Raw genomic sequence first — 18,829 nt, forward strand, 5'->3', positions numbered from 1 at the left:
TAAAAATCATATAGAATTATTTCATAATTTAAAGACCCTAAGCAAACTCTCAAGCCATAAAAATGTAAATTGACTCAATGGATTGAACACGTTGCATCATTAGTCTTCTATCACTTAACTTATGAGGTATACTTTCTCTGCTATTGGTTTTGATGAATCTGCATGTTTTGACATATTTTATTTTAATTCGAAAATCTTTATTCTACTAAGCTTTAGAATATTTGGTATTTTCCCTTCTAAGCTGTATTTATTATCACTTTTTGTCTATAAGTAGGTAGGTACTTTATGTACGGCTGCACAACTCAAACGAACTTCTAACTCAATCCACGCTAGGACAGCGAACGGTCTTAACACCAAGGTGTACTGGTACGAACTTAACACCCTATGTCCTGGAGATTTTACTTTCTAAAGACGTTTTTACTTATAAAGATGACGTCTAACTTTTTCACTTATAATTGATAAGGATTGAGTGGTGGGCTGGTTTGTCTAGAATACGAAGTATTTAACTTTTTTTTTTCTAGCTCCGTTTTGCTAGAAAGTGCCATCTCAATGTCACTATCTGCAGGATGAACGGGAAAAAGGACCGTAAACCTCCAGATAAAAATGTATAATTATAATGATTGCGGCTCTTGTAAGTAGCATTACGCTGCTCAGTTTACCAGTTAATATGTTTATATACAACGTTATTCTGTTCGTTTTTTAATATTATTAAATCTCTTATGTATTATCAATACGCTCTGATAATTATTTCATGTCAAATTAGGCGATTAAAACACATCAATTGATGACCTCTGGTGAGGTCAGAGAACAGAACAGAGTAATATTTTAAATTTGATTCCAAGGACTTACGTTTTGTGCTGCTGTGAAAGATAAAATCAAATAAAACAGAGAGTTAGCACAACTATCTATAAAATTTATTGTTAGAAATGAAATAACTTAATGACATACAGAGCAATTATATTTATGTTAAGTCGCCCATATGCAAAACTTCTAAGCTACACCTCTTTTTTTCACCAGGGGTGACCTAAATATATACTCTAATCCTTATTCAAGGATTCGAGAGTTTTCTTTAATTTGGAAGGTAGGTACTTTATTTAAGTTCAACACAATGGGCTATTGGTGACGGTCTGGAAAGCATCACTGAGGATGATACGAACTTCGGGCCCTTTGGTCCGATTCTCCAACCGCTGGGCTACCTACCACGGCCCTCATTTAGTTTATAGTATATATTGCTGTTTCACTTTTCATTAACTTAATAATTCTATTCCAGAAAAGAAAATCCTAATTGGCAAGCCTGGCAAAACGGATTTTTATCTCGTTATTTCCATTACATTTGCAAAAGGCAGATTACAGGTTTTGCATACAGGCAACTCATATGCACTACAACTGCTGTGATGAGATGATGGAAACAAAAAATGAAGGTTAAGTTCCACCCTGACATTGATTTTCTTCTTTTTTAAAACCGAGAAGCCAAAATGTATTCATTTCTCCTTTACCCTAAAAATATTAAAGAAAAGAAGGAAAAAAAACAGTTATAATCATGTTGTTTTGCGAAGACCGCCCTCAATATGTATTTCGAGGATCATTATCAAAAATGAAAACATAGTATTGGGGTCATAAATTGATATTTAACGGCGAAAAAAACAAAAACGCTATCGAAATCAGACCAATTACAGTACAGGAAAATGTATGTAATATACATCCCAGTAGGTTTGAACTTGCAGTAATCGTCCTGTAACTCTTCTGTTTCTTTCCGCCAACAAACCTGTCTTTTTGTCCAATATTTTTACTTTTCTGCACCGAGCTTTTTCAGATTTCGGATGCGGTTTAGTTTTTTCCTCGGTTAAATATCAATTTGCGAATCCTAAAATGTATACGTTTTTGTTTTCATTTTGGTAAGTATTCAAAAAATACATATTAGGACGGATTCTGTTATACATTGATTTTCTTGCACAGTAGAAGAGTTTATTGCGAGATAGTGATGTGCTGCATTAAAAATAAATAAATAATATTCTTGAAATATCATAGCTTTTAATCAGTTTTTGCCGTAGTACGCGGTTTACAGCAAAAATAAATAAAAAGGAAAGTGATAATAGGATATTAAACTTTAGGGAATTTAACGAGATAAATAAAATTAAGCTAAAGCACTGAGAAATTAGCTGTTATTTTTTCTCTTATTAAATTTAAAAAAAAAAAATATAGCTTATCATTATCTCACAATAAGACCTTTAATCTGTAAATAGTAATTATTGAATAGCCTGCACAAAACTACGTGTAGTACCACTTGTATTATTATAATTTTATTGCATTTACGATTCTAACCGATTTTATTCATTTTTATTTGTTCTATTTGTATGTGTGTTGAGTATTTCTTGTTTTAGCTTATCGTGTAACTTTATTTTAATTTGGAAGCTTTCATTTAACTTTTGAATGTATTTATTTCACCACGTACCAAGACTGAGCTCGCTTAGTGATCTTCAGTGTGTTAAAAATTTATGGAAAGGGTCAAATATTTTGAGAAATTCATATTAAATAAAAGAAATCTAAAAACACATTTATAAAACATTTTTAGAAGAGCATTTATTGATACCTAGCCTAAGCCCCATGCTCATGATTTGTCCTAGCTACAGGGGACTAGTCAATTATTATTTTTTTTTTTTGTGTGAATAGTATCTAGTCATTATTTTTTCAACTAATTAAGAATTTAAAATTCCCATTTCTTATAAATTCAAATGTTATTGTTTTGACACGATTTACTATCGAAGTTAAGTTTTCAAAAAATACCAAAATAATAACATAAAAGGTAACTGTTCAACAGTGGTTACTAAAATACAGGTTTCATTCAGTGATTTTATACTGGGAATAATGCAGTTCGGATGTTACTGTAACAGTTAGTAATGCTCTTTCAACTCATTGATGGTTGTCGATAGGAGATTGCTAGTTTTAATTGCTCTCTCTCTCTATATCGTTTCAGACTTTCTGTATGATTTAAAGATCACAATTGACTATCTCTCTGAAGAACTTCGTTCTCTTTCTGAAAATCGTCGAGCTTTAGGTGTTGCCGTCTATTAAAGTGAAATTCCAACAGAAAATGTGTAATGGCGAGTTACAAGCTGCAGTAAAGGGACTAAATATCAATCTGTATTCAATAAACCATCAATAAAATTTTTCAACAACTGACACTAATCAAACAATTAAATACAGATTAAATTACAGTAGAATTTAACCGAACTGTAGCCATATGTTCGCTGTTGGATACTAGGTATTGGACATTAGCTTTAGAGCTACCTTAGAGAATATTTGCAAGAGACAATTGAGACTCTATACGGTGGCAACCCGAAAACCCCAAAGGTAAGTCTTGAAAATCTTGTTACTGGCAAATGTTAGTAAATTCTTAAGATATTAAAGCACAGTAGAAGGGTAGAAATTAAATTATGGAAATTATTGACTAAATTATTAATCATAAATTACCGTTCTAAATTCGAATTTTTTTCTCTTTTTTTAAAAAAAAAATCAATTCCTTGGCTAATTTTTCTCAAACCAATAGATGGTCAATTTATATGAGAAAATTTCAATTATTACAATTCTAGATTTTGTACTTAGTTAAATTTATTAACACTAAAATTCTGTTGATAATATAATGATTTTCGTCTAAATTTATTATCTTTTTACAAATTATAAATTAGTTCAGTAATTTAGCTTTAAATTAGGAAGCATAATAATACTTCAATTAATGTATTGAATCAACCCTGTCATTTTAGAAACGGTTGTCACAGCACTCTCGAACCCTGAGACCAGAATCCACTGCTTTGATGGAACGAAAATCAAAGTTTTTTTCCAGAAAAGAGAGAGAGAAAGCTTTGTATGGTAGCAATGCGAATTGGTTGTGAACGCATTTATTCAAAGGTTTGATACGTTGTAAACCACAGGCAAAATTCGCCTTGTAGTTTTAATTTGAACTAAAGAATTTTGTTTGCAAATACAAATTTGCTCTTCATTGTTAAATAATGTTCATAAATTGCATGCTGAATAAATTGCATGCAATTTATTCAGAATTTATATCCCACTCCGTAATATTATAAATTTTGTTACATCCATTAGCATAATTTTGCTTATAATTAATATAAAATATTATAAAAAACTTAATGGAAATGAGTTCTTTTTCAATATTGCTTGGCAGTGTTTAATTAAATCTCAGTCAGTATATAGTCTCTTAAAAATTGAGATTCATGGATAGGCACTCATGGTCATGAAGGACGCTTCGTGGAATGGCCTTGGCCTATTCTAGGCTGTAATACCAGAGAAGATATAGATAATGTGCATATAGTGAAAGAAGTACCAAGTAACCTAAACCTTTTATGATCAGGTGGTTTAATGAGAAAATATCTATAGCCTTTCTTTGTTGTAGTGAGATCAATAAAATGCAACTTTAGCATGTTTCACTACTTTCTTCAAATACAGAAAATAAACAAGTTTCTGCCAAAATTTTTACAATGGAAGTGGTTAGCCGTTGAGTGTATTGGATCTTCTTGTTCAAGTAGTATTTTTATCCACTAACATCGAAATTAAATTTCATTAATTAATAGAAATCAAATCAGTCTCATCAGAATTATAAATTATACAAATGAAAAAAAGTTGACCATTCTACTAATCATAGAATTGGATATTTGCATCTTGAGAAGAAGTAAAGTGATTATGCCTAACCATGTGATTTGAATTTGAATCAGATTTAATTGGATACCTGTAAGCAACGTCACGCAAGAGTGCACGTTTGTCAAACCAGATTGGTTTCTGAATTGACCAACGATCACCTCACTTGCAGGTTTGCATGCAAAATTCATGAATAATTTCTTCACCTTTATTTTCATTGGTCCTCTTGTGACTGTTGAAAATCCATGCCCGGTAAGGAGCTTGTTACTCGGCTCACTGATGTGGATTTTTCCAGACTAAAAAAAAAAAAAATTGATTAAAAAAAAGTTTTTTAGTTTCGTAAATAGTCTCTGACCACGCAATGAAAGATTTTAGTCATAAGTTGTAACAGAATGACATCACAAATCTAAAATTCTGAATACATATTAGTGTTATGTTATTCTAATACATTTTATCTTGAGAATTTTTTATCGCTTGCTTTTAGGGACAGATCCGTAAGAATTTGTCAAATGGAACATTGATTTACCATTTCTTAAGATATTAGAGAAAATCCTGGATGATCCAACAGAGAGAAATATCAAAATTGCAAGGTTGAAAATAACAATTAATTTAAACTAAAATTTAGGAATGAATCAAAATAAACCGAAGCGGTAAGATATAACTTGATTAAAAATTTTTTTACTTCAAAAATATACAAATAGGAATTAACAGTTGTGACATGTTTCAAGTGCTCAAAAATAGCCCAGACGTGAATGTTTAGTTTTTTGAAAAATGTCAACTGTTATTTATAATCTGTATATTTTTGAAGCGAATCAAGTTTTTAACCAAGTAATAGTTTTAACATGCGTTATTAAATATTCAATCCATTGAATCTGTTTATATTAATTCCTTTTGAAAAATTTTGATTAATATGTTTTAAATTTATAAAACTGTATGTTTTATTATAAACAAATGTATATAAGCATAACAGCAACATCGATAGCGGAGAGCTGCCTCCAAGCAGCGTTGCTGAACAACTTTCTACTTTTAGTTTTTCTAACTGTATTTGAATTTCGTTTTGTTTAAGTTGCCTGTCAGCTGCCTGTACCCTTTCATCTACGGCGGTAGTTAATAATTTTTTAACAAATTCCGAATCATTTTTAAATTTCTCGAAAGATTCAATTTTCTCTTTCAATTTAACAATATTGCCGCTGATGTCTGCAATCCCTTCAATTTCCTCTAATACCTTTACTAGGTCTTCTTTTTCTTAAGTTTTTATACATATAATAGTCTGAAATCAGCTTTTACAAAAGCTTCATCCCATTTAAATAGATGGGCTGAATTCTTAGACTTCATCAAGTCAATTGAATTTCAGACCAATGGGAAAAAAATTAATTCCCCCTGTTTATGTGGATGGCAAATCACCTTATCTGCTGTTATGAAACTGGTTCCTCGTTTACTTGATGAGGTTCCATTCATACTAAAGTGCAGACTCCATCAGGATGCAATTGAGAACTTTTTTTCTGCTGTCAGACGCAGAGGAGGTAACAATGACCATCCTACTGCATGTGACTTTCAACAGAGGGCTCGAATGTTAATTGCACAGAATAACTTTAGCAGTTGCGGAATGACGAATTGTGAACCCGATCACGACACAGTTCTTATTTCTACACAACTGCTTACCGAAATAGAAGATGAAAGTATTTCAGAGGTAGCTGGTAACTCTGAAATTGCAGAGTTCACTTACTATAAAGGGGAATCAGGTGATATCTTTTGTTTCCCTATTGATGGTAAGTTGCTCTCTGCAAATGGAGCAGCATATTTTGCTGGCTTTGTTGCCAAAATTGCATGTAAGAAGTTTCAGTGTGAAGCCTGTCACTAACTGTTAATGACAGACAAAAATTTGGTTGAAAGCTCTTTATTGTTAACAGTTAAAAAAAGTTTGATGTTGTTAAATATGGATTAACGTATTCTACTCAAGATTTAGGCATGACTTTTTGTGAACTGGGTCAGAAATTAACAGCTCTATTTTCTGAATTTTCGCAGGAACAAAACGTCAAAAAGAAAATTGTTTCTAGTCTCAGAAACGTAAACCATGAATGGCTATCGTGCTACTCATGCTTCTTGATGTCTGGAATTACATTGTAAATTATTACTCTTTATTAATGATTTACTATAAAGTTAATGCGCTATCAAAAGATATTTCAAATAGAAAAATAAATTAAAAAGATTGCTAAGCTGACCTGAATTTTCTTGTTTACTTCGCACTCACAAATCAAATAATGAATTAAATGCCTCCTATATTTTTTTTAATAATAAACAAAGGAATAGATTTTTTAAACATTAAAATAAATTTTTTTATTATGTCCCTAAATTTTTTGATGGTACCTTAACATACAAAAAATTTAAAATGCATTTGAAACTACTGTATTCTAAATTTATTGAGATATAGTAATTATAAAGTTCTGACTATGATAAACATGTTTTTGTGTAACTATATTTATTACATTTTTCAGGTTATTTAATATAATTTGAAGGATTTTTTAAGTGAGGAAATGTTTACTTTTACCTATGTATATATTTACTTATACCTATGTACTTGTATTAAAATTAGTTTCTTGCTGGTTCACTATAAGTTTTTTTCCCAGTATTTAAATAAATACGTTTAATTCACATTGCATGGATTGATACCATTAACAAATATAATTATTTTTGAATTATATTTGAAACCATTTTTAAATTTATGATTAGGTGATTATATTTGAAACTAATATTTAAGATTTAGTAGAATTTTTTTTTGCATGATCTTTATTTACTATCACTTAAATCAGCAATAAATTAATTTATATAGGTATTTATTAAGAGTTTATTTTTTCTACATATTCAAATTATTTTATTATTTTTTTTCTTGGTCTACTTAGTACTGAACTTGCTGTGTATTCATATAAAGTTTAAATCAACAATAAAATTACTGTAGTCTATATTTACAAATTTTTAGATATAACATATAATATATTTTCTATATAACATGATAAAAAATAAGCTTCATTTTTTGTGCCTAAATTAATCAATAGAATTTGTTTGGTATGCTCATGCATAATATAAGGATGCGTTTTTATCTATAGATTACAAAAAAATTGTGTTTATTATTTATAAAATTATAGTAGTTTCAAATTTCTGACTACAATAATAATAATTGATGACAATAAAAAGTTTTTCTGTAATTATGTTTAATATATTTATTGTGATTTATTTTTTGAATTTGGAAATGTTTTTTTTTCTCATTTATATATTAAAATTTTTTACTGGTTCACTCAGAGGTTATTTCTTTAGAATTTCAATTAATTCACATTGTATATACAATACTGGTCAAAAGTTTAGATTTCACTCTTGAATTTTTAAAAATGAACAAATAACAAGGTTTTTAAACAGAAAAAACACAACAAATTAACTATGTTTTGACAAATATAGATACACTTATGTGGTAAGAATTGATTACTTATAAATTGATTATGATTGATGATTGTTAATACTGACTTATGATTGATTATTATTAAGACTTATGATTTTCGTCCAATCTTGGATTCTTTGAAAATATCCTCCTTTAGCTTTAATCACAGCAGGTCATATTTTTGGCATTCTTTCTATTAGTTTTTGCAATGTTCTAGATGAGATCTGGTTTCAGCAACTAAGTAAAGATTCCCAAAGTTTGTTTTGATTGTTGCATCGCATTTTTCTAACATTTCTAAAGAGTTCACCAAACAGTAGTTTAATTTGATTAATATCGGGGGGGGGGGGTCCAGAGGGAAAATCCATATATTTAAGTACTTTCAGTTTTCTTTTGGTGCAATGTACTTTCTACTCAATTCAATGACTGTTTCGGATCGTTATGTTTCTGAAAAACAAACCCTTGACCAATGATTCTCTGACCACATTGAAAAGCGTAACGCGGCAATATTCTGTGATAACATTTTTATCCACAAATATCTCTATTCTTCTCCAACTTTGTCACTGGCAAAACAGTTGGTAGTAAGCATTGATTTATCATACGGTCAAATTTTGACTCGTTATAAAACAAAACGTTTGATCGCTGTTTTAAGGACCAGATAACATGTTTTTTAGCCCATTGCAGTCAATTAAGTATGTTTTTTGTTTTTCAAAAAAAAATTTCTAGCAGCTACACAACCATTTAAATTATAGTCACAAATTCGACGTTGTACAGTAGTTACTGACACAGTTTTTCGCTTAGTAGTATTCAATTCCTCACGGATTCCTGGTGCTGTTTGAATCTTTTGCTGTTTATTTTGAATGCAGATAAACTTATCCTCGCTTTTGGACATTATTCTAGGTCTTCCTGTTCACAAAGTTTTGAAAGAGTGGTCTAGGAAACATTAGTTTTAGAGGCAATTTGTCTACTCGAATAGCCTTCTCTATGAAATACAATAATAACTGCACATGGTTTGACACTTTATTTCTAGTTTTCGACCCATATTTCTGTAATAAATTGTATTAAAAAATTATATCTTTTGTTTTTAATATGTACCAGTTATTCTGGCAAATTAAGGCTATTACATTAGTGTTTTAAATGTGTTATGTACATGATGAGCCTGACAAAAGAAGATAATTTTTAATTCATAAACAATTTACTTTTTAATTGAATTTTTTAAACAAGTTAAACTTTTTTTAGAATAGGTATTTACATGCACTTTCGGTCTTTTCGTAATCAACGACAGAATTACGAAACAAAAAAATAATAAACAGTTTTAAATAGCATTTTGCAAAATTTGTTAATGCTTATGTTTGATAAATTATACGCTTAAGTTAGAAATATTTAACTATTTTTAAAAGTTTTGAAATAAATACAAGTGAGTCTATACTTTTGACCGATATTGTAAATATATTACATAGCTACCAACTTCACTGGATTTTGCCAGCTTCTCCTGGTCTACAGGTGTAATAAAAATTCTCCTGATTTTTGCATATTATAGAAAATTCTCTAAAACTAAGTAAATTTTTAAAAAATCCCTATTGAAATCAAATTTTTACACAATTTATTGCTTGCTTGTATATTTAAATAAATATTATTCATACACAGTGAAGAAAGCCTCGTATATAATAATCAGTTTAGAGCTTCTTTTTTTTTTGGTTCTAAGATTTTTTTTTTTTTAAAAAATTCAGAATTCTTTTTTTAAACTAGTTAAAAAATCTTTCAACTATTAATAATAAATTACTTGTTTATTAGTATTCAAAATTATGAGATAATATGAAAAACATTTAAAATTTAAGTAGTAATGTTAATCATAAATGTAAAATATTGTAGACCATTTATAGTGTTTACTCTAATAAAATTTCTGTATTTTGATTACAATAAAAATCCCTATATGTAAAATATTTAGTATTTTATGCAACAGTTATCAAGAAATTTATATTTTGTAAATAAATAAAGGATGAACCGAGTACTTTTTTTAAGTGTTTTGATTATTTTTTTCAAAGGTTCATAGGTGTGATACTAGTTTTTTGTATCTAAAATTATGAATATTTCATTTATAAAGTGAAAATATTGCAGGCTTTTCGTAGAGTGTACTGTAATAAAATTTTTGTATTTTGATTACACTAAAAATCCTTAAGGTCTGGTTTCTTAGGACAAGCGCCTTATCTGGGCGTCAGCGGAAAGTTGACGTAGAGCTGACGCCAAAAAAATACTTTTTTGTTAGCTCAGCGTGAGCAGTCGGTCCAACGCAGACATTATCTCTCATTGCGCATGCTTTAATAACGTAAACAAATATTTATTTTGAATTTGTATTGATTTTGTTATAGTCGACCAGTGTTTTAGAGAACAAATAATGATTTTGTCCAAGAAAAAAACTCATTATAGCTGAGCTAAATGAAGAGTGCTATGTTTAATGTCAAAATCAAAATCTTCGCTGATTTCAATGTGCTGTTGGATGTTGTCCGCCATTGCTTCTGTGGTTAACGTCACGTTGTAATCCAACTGCAGTTGAGTTGGACGGCAATTGTAGTTCAAGATGAGCGTTCGATGACGTATACTATCAAACTCACAAATGGACCAATCAGAGGTTAGCGCTGATTTCCAGCTGACGGCGTCCTGCCCTAAGAAACCAGGCCTTTAGATGTAATATATTTAGTATATTATGCAACTGTTATCAGGAAATTTATATTTCGTAAAATCTACTGGATTTTTTCCTAGCCATGTTGACAGCTATGTATAGGGTTGAGTAAAAAGTTTTCTGCAAGGGGAGATACCTTCGCGCCAACAGCAGCCATTCCCTTAAGAGTTAACCTTCTCGGTACGATTATGTACTATGTCGAAATAAACTCAGTGCAACTGAATGCCACAAAAAAGGGGGAAAGTTTAGGTTTCAATACAGTTTCTTGGATACAACAGTAAAAGTTTGGTTTCAAAGGTTTAATGCTGGGAATTTCAACATTGAAGACTAAGCATGTTCTGACCGCCCTATTAAAGTTGATTGTTACGAGTCAAAGCAAATCATTGATCAAGACAGAAATGTTTCAACACGAACTATTGCGTTGGTGCTTGATGTTTGCCCAAAAGCAATAATTAATGCTCTCAAATGCAAAACTCCAACATCCACCATACACACCAGATATTACGCCTTCGGATTACTTTCTGTTTTCACATCTGCGGCTGCATCTTGGTTGCACAATCTTCCTTTCAAATGACGAGGTCATAAATGAGATCGCTCGCTTTCTGAACTTGCGCACGTTACAAGATTGAAAAGTTGCGAGAAAGCTGGCAGACCATTGTCGATTTGAATGAAGATTACTAACCTCATTAGCTTTGCTGATTTTGTATGTATTTATCACTTTTTCTTTTTGGCGGACAACTTTTTACTCAATCCGTTATACATAATTGTAAATTAATAAAGGATGAACCGAGTGTTTTTTTTTTTAGTGTTTCAAAGGTTCATGGGTGTGGTACTGGTGTTTTGTATCCAAAACTATGAATATTTAATTTTGTCTTTATGAAATAGTAATTATAAATTTAACTATAATAAATAGTGATTAATTAAAATGTATTTTTGTAATTGTATTTTTTTTCCTTTTAATTAAATTATTCAAATCATTATCATAATTTTTCACAATTTAATTTAAGGATTTTTTCTGCAGTGTTTAATTAGCTAATTGACACTGTTTATAGTTTAATTGATTAAAATTAACATGCTTTACTAAAATTTGATTTGATGCATTTTCACAAAGTAATATTTGCATTTATGATTGATAAAATATTAATTTTCATATATATAAATTTTTTATTCTCTTTTTAAACTAATTTGTAAAAAAAATCTTTCAACTATCAATTAATAAATCACTTGTTTATTAACATTCAAAATTAAGAGTTAACATAATAAAAAACATTTAAAATTTAAGTACATTTAATGTCAATCATAAATGTAAAATATTGCAGACCATTTATAGTGTTTACGGTAATAAAATGTTTGTATATTGATTACAATAAAAATTCCTATATGTAAAATATTTAGTATGTTATGCATCAGTTATCAGGAAATATACAGGGTGTTTATAAAGTCCCAGACCCATTTTGATGTTTAATAACTCATTAAATAATAAAGATAGATTAAAAGTAATAACATAAATGGTTAGATAGACTCAAAAAGTTTCATGACCCTCGGCAATGAACTTCCACGTGTGCCTCCTTCGTCGCACGGAGAATATCAAGTCGATAGTCAATTTCACGCCAGGTAGCGACAAGCATGTCGGCATCCACAGAGGCTATTGCGGTTGTAATTCTGGCTATTAAGTCATCAATGTTCGACACGATCCTCCTGTAAACATCGTCCTTTATAAATCCCCAAAGAAAAAAGTCCAGCGGCGTTATATTAGGCGATCTGGGTGGCCAAGGAATTGGACCTCCTCGTCCAATCCATCTTCCTGGAAAATGGTCATTCAAAGAACTACGAACGATGATACCCCAATGAGGTGGTGCACCATCTTGTTGCAAAAAGACATGTGGCTGAAGCTCTTCTAGTTGTGGAAATACGAAGGTATATGTAGGTATCTATCTTTATTATTTTATGAGTTATTAAACATCAAAATGGGTTTGGGACTTTATAAACACCCTGTATATTTCGTAAAATCTACTGGATTTTTTCCTAGCCATATTGGCAACTATGTATAGATAATTGTATTTAAATAAAGGATGAACCGAACGCTTTTTTTTAGTGTTGTGATATTTTTCAAAGGTTCATAGGTGTCATATTAGTTTTTTGTATTCAAAATTATGACTATTTCATTTTTATTTTTACGAAATAGTAATTATAAATTTGACTATAATTAATAGTGATTTAATAAAAACTAGGGGGCTCCGCCCCCTGCTCGCTACGCTCGCCAACCCCCAGAACTGCTTCGCAGTTCCATTCCTTCGCAATCTTATAAAAACATTTTAACAAATTTAAATTTTAAAATAAAAATGCCAGATATTGAAATCAATTACTTAATGAAATTTATACACTTCTCTGCCCCCTTCACAATTTGATTATCTTTTCTTCATGTCGCTGAGAAATTTGGAGCTGTAGCAGAGAATATATCTCAATAAGAAATGCTTTCCCGTTTAGAATTCCGCCATTCATTTCTCTGACGTCTGCCAGAGATATTTCGACGCCTGATAGCAGGCATTTTATTTAGGCAGCAGGCACTAAATAAATAAAAATAGAACTAAATAACTAAGATATCGTTTTAAATCTCAAATCAAAATAATTGTTTGTAGAAAGTTTGTTTTGGTTTGAATATTCGCACAATGCCATTGCCATTCTATTGTAACGAAACAAAAAATTTATCATGAAACTAAAAATTTATCAAAGGAACTAAAGATATTGAATTCCGTTCCGTTTTTTTTATCCACTCTTATTTTTGTTTATCAATCTATTAATTCAGAAATGCTTTAAATCAAACGATGCTTACGGAAACAATGCTTATGCGAACCACCCGAAAAATGATTTGCTGAATTCTCATTGGTTGAAACTAAATTATTAATTTTATTAATTAATTAAAGGTAATTTTCATAATTTAAGACCTTATTGCACATCTACATAACAATACCTTTAAAACGACACCTTATTTGTTTAATTCTGTTGCGTAGTTTGGGAGTTTTAGCGAGACAAAATATTGCTAGCCTATTAATATATAGATGATGAGAGATTTATTTTTGTTATGTATCCTAATCATTATTATAATTTTTTACAGTTTAACTTAAGAATTTTTTCGGTAGTATTTCATTATTAACCTTTCCCGTGTTTAATTGTTAATTCCCCTTTCCCGTGAGATTCGAGATAAACAGTATTCCGGCCTTTCAAAGTGGATTTCGTAGAGGTAGGTCGACAATGGACAACATTGTTTCCTTGGAATCTCGTATTCGTAATGCTTTTGTCCGACGTAGCCATATTGTCTCTATCTTTTTCGATATTGAGAAGGCTTACGATCGGACATGTCGATACGGTATTCTTAAGGCTTTGTATGACATGGGCCTCCGTGGTCTTCTACCTATTTTTATCAAAAACTTTTTGCGGCAAAGATATTTTCGAGTAAAAATTGGCAATAAACTTTCTGACCTATACGTTCAATCTGAAGGTGTTCCACAGGGTAGCGTTTTGAGCGTCCTACTTTTTATCGTTCATATATCTCTCATCTTGCATATACTTCCACCCACCGTTTTTGGCACATTTTACGTTGACGATCTGAATATATCTTGTGCAAGATCTGACATGAGAGTGATTGAGCGTCAACTTCAACTTACAGTCAACAAAATTGTAGAATGGTGTAATCAGAATGGTCATGCACTTTCACCCACCAAAAGTTCCTGCATACATTTTTGTCGGCTACGCAGGTTACATAACGATCCTGTTATACTCATTAACAACACTGCAATACCTATTGTTGAGGAAACGAAATTCTTGGGAGTAGTCTTTGATAAAAAACTGACTTTCCTCCCTCATATTAAACAACTGAGAAAACGCTGTGAGAAGGTAATGAATATGTTGCGCGTTCTGTCAAACACGTTTTGGGGAGCAGACCGTATCGCTTTGCTGCGAATATACAAAGCATTAATACTGTCACGTATTGACTACGCTTGCATGGTCTATGGCACTGCGGCATCTTCTCACTTAAAACGCTTGGACACAGTGCATCATACGGCCTTACGTATATGCTGCGGTGCGTTTCGCACCAGTCCAGTAGAAAGCTTGTATGTCGTCTGCCAACAATTACCTCTGGATCTACGTCGCATGCAGCTCTCTCTGACATATTACTATCGTGTCATGTCTAGTAAATCACATCCCTTAAGGTGTGAAGTTTCTTCAACAAGCTTGGAGAGACTGTATGTAGCTAGACCTTCTCACGTCCGACCATTACATGCTCGCGTTCGTACATTCATACAAACTTTCGACATTTGTGAATTACCATCGCAATCAGTGGATCATTTTCTCATACCTCCATGGACCATCTCATCCTATCAGTTTCATTCACCGTTTATGATGTACAGTAAGTCTAATGGTACACCCCACATTTATCAGCATACCTTCATTTCTCATCGTCACCAATATCCCGAGTATCTGCCTGTTTTTACTGACGGGTCAAAATCTGCGGGATATGTCGGCTGTGGTGTCATCATCGCTGGTGATACTTATAGTTACAAAATCCCAGATATTTGTTCCGTCTTCACTGCGGAAGCTGTTGCCATCCTTTTGGCATTGCGGCTGATTTCTTCACGCTCCGAACGAAAGTATTTTATATACTCCGATAGTAAGAGCGTTTTGAACCAGCTAGAAAATTTTCGCAGCGATACTCACCCAATTTTATGCTTCATTAATCATTTATTAATCGCTCTTCACAAGAAGGGATTTGATATTTTATTTTGCTGGATACCGAGTCACGTCGGTATACCAGGAAATGAGTTGGCTGATTCTGCAGCACGATCTGCCACTACTGCCTTAACAATTTCTGTACCATACTCAGATATTAAATTACATATCCGGCAGATTATCGTATATCTTTGGCAACAACATAGGGATCTTCAAACTCAAAATAAACTATATAATATAAAATCTGATCTCAATCATATACCAGTATTGCGTCGACGTAGTGCAGATGTAAAGCTTACTCGTCTCAGAATCGGCCACACTCGACTCACCCATCTTCATCTATTATTTGGAGAACCTCCTCCCAAATGCGACACTTGTAACGTTTTACTTACGCTTCATCACATTTTTACCATTTGTCCCTGTTTTAACCAACATCGTATTACTTTCTTTAACTGCACTATTTTATGTATGAAGGATTTGTTAGGTGAAATCCATCATCCTAACATTTTCGCATTTCTGCGAGCTATTGGTATTTTATATTGTATATAGAAGGTTTTATCTGATTTTATTCACTCCTATTTATTACCCATTCACCGTTTTACCTTATATAAATACACCTTTTATTGGATTTTAGTGACTTTTAAATATATTCATCTCGTTATTGACGGTTTTATTACCTTTATGTATTTTATAGAAAAAGAAATGTTCTAAGCATTTTACATTTTAAGCTGCATTAACGAACTGTTTGGCGCAGCATGTCCTCTTTTGGATCTTGTGCCATTAAACTCTACAATCAATCAATCGAGATAAACAGGTTTGACTGTATTATATTTTCTTTTCAAAAACGTCATTTCTATGTCATTGGTATTTTACTTGAAGTAATTTCATAAAGGCAACCGAAAGATAAAAAAAAAATTATGAATTAAATGTTGTTGATTCTAAATGTGATCAGTGGTTTCAAAACTCATCACCGGTTAAAAAAAAAGGAATAAAAAAAGGTACTAATTCACAGAACCTCTACAACGTGTTCACGGAATCCCAGAGTTCCGTGGAACATTATTTGAGAACTGAGAGAGAACAAATGTAAGTTATTGAGAACAAATGTAAGTTATTTTGCAAAAATATAACATAAGATGACTAGAAATTTAACTTTCCTAATTTGAGTTTTTTTTTTAGAAAACTCTACACTATTTCTTTTAAAATATATTTTGATATTTCTATAGTGATATTTCTTTTAAAATCTATAAGCTAACACATGTTCTTAAGTAGTATTCAATGTTACACTCCATACCACACATAGTTTGAAATGAATTTATTTTCAATGTGTTTTTAGACTTATATTGGTGTTCTGTAATTACCACCCTTACTACATATTTTGAGATCGTTGCAAAAATGAAGTTTAAAAAAGTGTATGTGTTGTACGCAATTTAATAATTACTGTAGGAAAAAAATAACCATGTCATAATAACCTACTGAATCGTTAGTAACGAAGACAATTGATTTTTGCATCAAAACCAGTTTGATTGCTAGATGAAATTTTTAAGATGTTTTTACTTTTTTCAAGCTCCTTTACGTTTCCTCCAGCAATTAAACGGTTTGAATAATTTTCCTCTCGCCTTCCTTATTAACGATTTACCAGGTTTTGATGACGTTTTTCATTTTTTTTTCTCGTTATGTGTAATGTGCCAATAATCTCCAATGTGCATATTTTTTACTTCATTTTTATAAGAGATCTAACAGAAGCACTCTCTATACATCCATAAAGAATAACAAAGTGTTCGACTTACTTCACCGTGAGATTGCATTCTAGCTGCCGTATTCACTGTGTCGCCGAAAAGACAGTATCTGGGCATTTTCAAACCCACGATACCAGCTGCCACGGGTCCTGAGTGCATGCCTGCAGAATATAAATATGTCAGAATAGAAGTATATATAGATAATATACTTCTACTAGAAACTAATGTAAGCATCACTTGCAATTCTCAAAAAACAACACTTAATTACTATTTTCTTTGTTATTCAAAAAACGAATGACAGAATTCTACGGGATCTTCTTAATCATAATATAACAGGCAATATGCAATACTTTATACAAAATTTCTTAAGTAAGTTAACTTTCTAAGTTCGAATCTTTTCAGAACTCTCAGATGAATTCAAACAGAAAGAATGTGTTCCCCTAACGCTGTTTATCCTTAAAAATTAATGAAATAATAACGAAGCTTTCACCTACTGTTGAAGAAGGATTCTTTATGGACGATTTTAGGATACCTCTTAGAGCTACATGCATGCGGACTGTCGAACGTCAACTTCAGCTTGCAATAAATACTATATTACACTGGGCGAGTGTTACCTTTTCTCCCACAAAAACATCATGTGTGCACTTTAGTAGAAAACGAGGGCTACATCCACAACCTGAATTATATCTTAAAACAACCCGTATTCCACACACACACAGTTCTAAATCAAATCAAATTTCTCGGTATAATACTTGACTCCAAATTGACTTTTTTTTTTATCTCACATACAATATCTTTAAAAGAAACTGCAGGAAAAAACTAAACTTGCTTAAAATGTTATCAAACAACTCGTGAAGTGCAAATTACTTTTCTAAGCTAAAAATTTACCGTACTATTTATTCGTTCGAAATTAGATTATGGTTCAGCTCGGAAATCTGTGATAAGATATTTAGACTCAATTCATAATGTAGGCTTACGTATTGCGACAGGTGTCTTTTGCACATCTCCAGTTAATGGCTCATATTCTCTAAGTTTGTATCTCCTCTTCAGACAAAAGTTAGACCTTAACTATTTTCACTTTAATGAAAAAGCGATGAAGATGGGTTGCATTTAAGTTTTACACTAGATTATGAGAGACTGTTCGAGAACAGACCATCGTTAAAACCAACTTTTGGGTTAAGAATGAAAAAGCTTTTAAGCGACTTAGAACTTGTGGATTTTAACGTTTCAGTGCCAGTTGAACGCACTACATCATGAAATATTTTACCTTTTCAAATCATCACTGTTTTTAATCAGTTTACTAAGCCTCAAACATCACATCTCATCCATCTACCAACAAACTTTAATCCCCATCGCAGGGCTCGAAAAAACTCAGAAATTTTACCCGTCCCCGAGGACGGCTTGTCCAAAAGTGTACCCGTCCTCCTTTGAAACTAACCCGTCGCTTCTAAATAAATAAAAATATAATTTTCTCTTATTTATTACAAACATTTATATAAATTGCACAATGAATTAGTAGTTACTAGGATTGCATTATACAATAATAAAAGAAATACTAGGTTACTAATAGTAAAACCTAGTATTTCTATTATGAAATAATTTATTTCT

The 18,829-nt window shown here is 31.4% G+C and overlaps 1 protein-coding gene across 1 annotated transcript in view; it reads right to left on the reverse strand.

Annotated features, from left to right (window-relative positions):
• Window positions 1-894: 894 nt before the first annotated feature.
• LOC107443776 (soluble guanylate cyclase 89Da) overlaps window positions 895-18,829 on the reverse strand; it is a 72,780-nt gene continuing 54,845 nt past the window's right edge. The window contains exons 8-10 of the mRNA XM_087152007.1: window positions 17,273-17,382; window positions 4,857-4,946; window positions 895-1,497 (exon numbers count right to left, since the gene is read on the reverse strand). Coding sequence (XP_087008133.1) covers window positions 1,423-1,497; window positions 4,857-4,946; window positions 17,273-17,382 — 275 coding nt within the window. The 3' untranslated portion in view covers window positions 895-1,422. The remainder of the gene's footprint in view (window positions 1,498-4,856; window positions 4,947-17,272; window positions 17,383-18,829) is intronic.

The sequence above is a fragment of the Parasteatoda tepidariorum genome, chromosome 9 (genome assembly GCF_982258835.1).
Source record: "Parasteatoda tepidariorum strain Cologne lab strain chromosome 9, Ptep-v5.0, whole genome shotgun sequence".
Taxonomy (NCBI): Eukaryota; Metazoa; Arthropoda; class Arachnida; order Araneae; family Theridiidae; genus Parasteatoda; species Parasteatoda tepidariorum.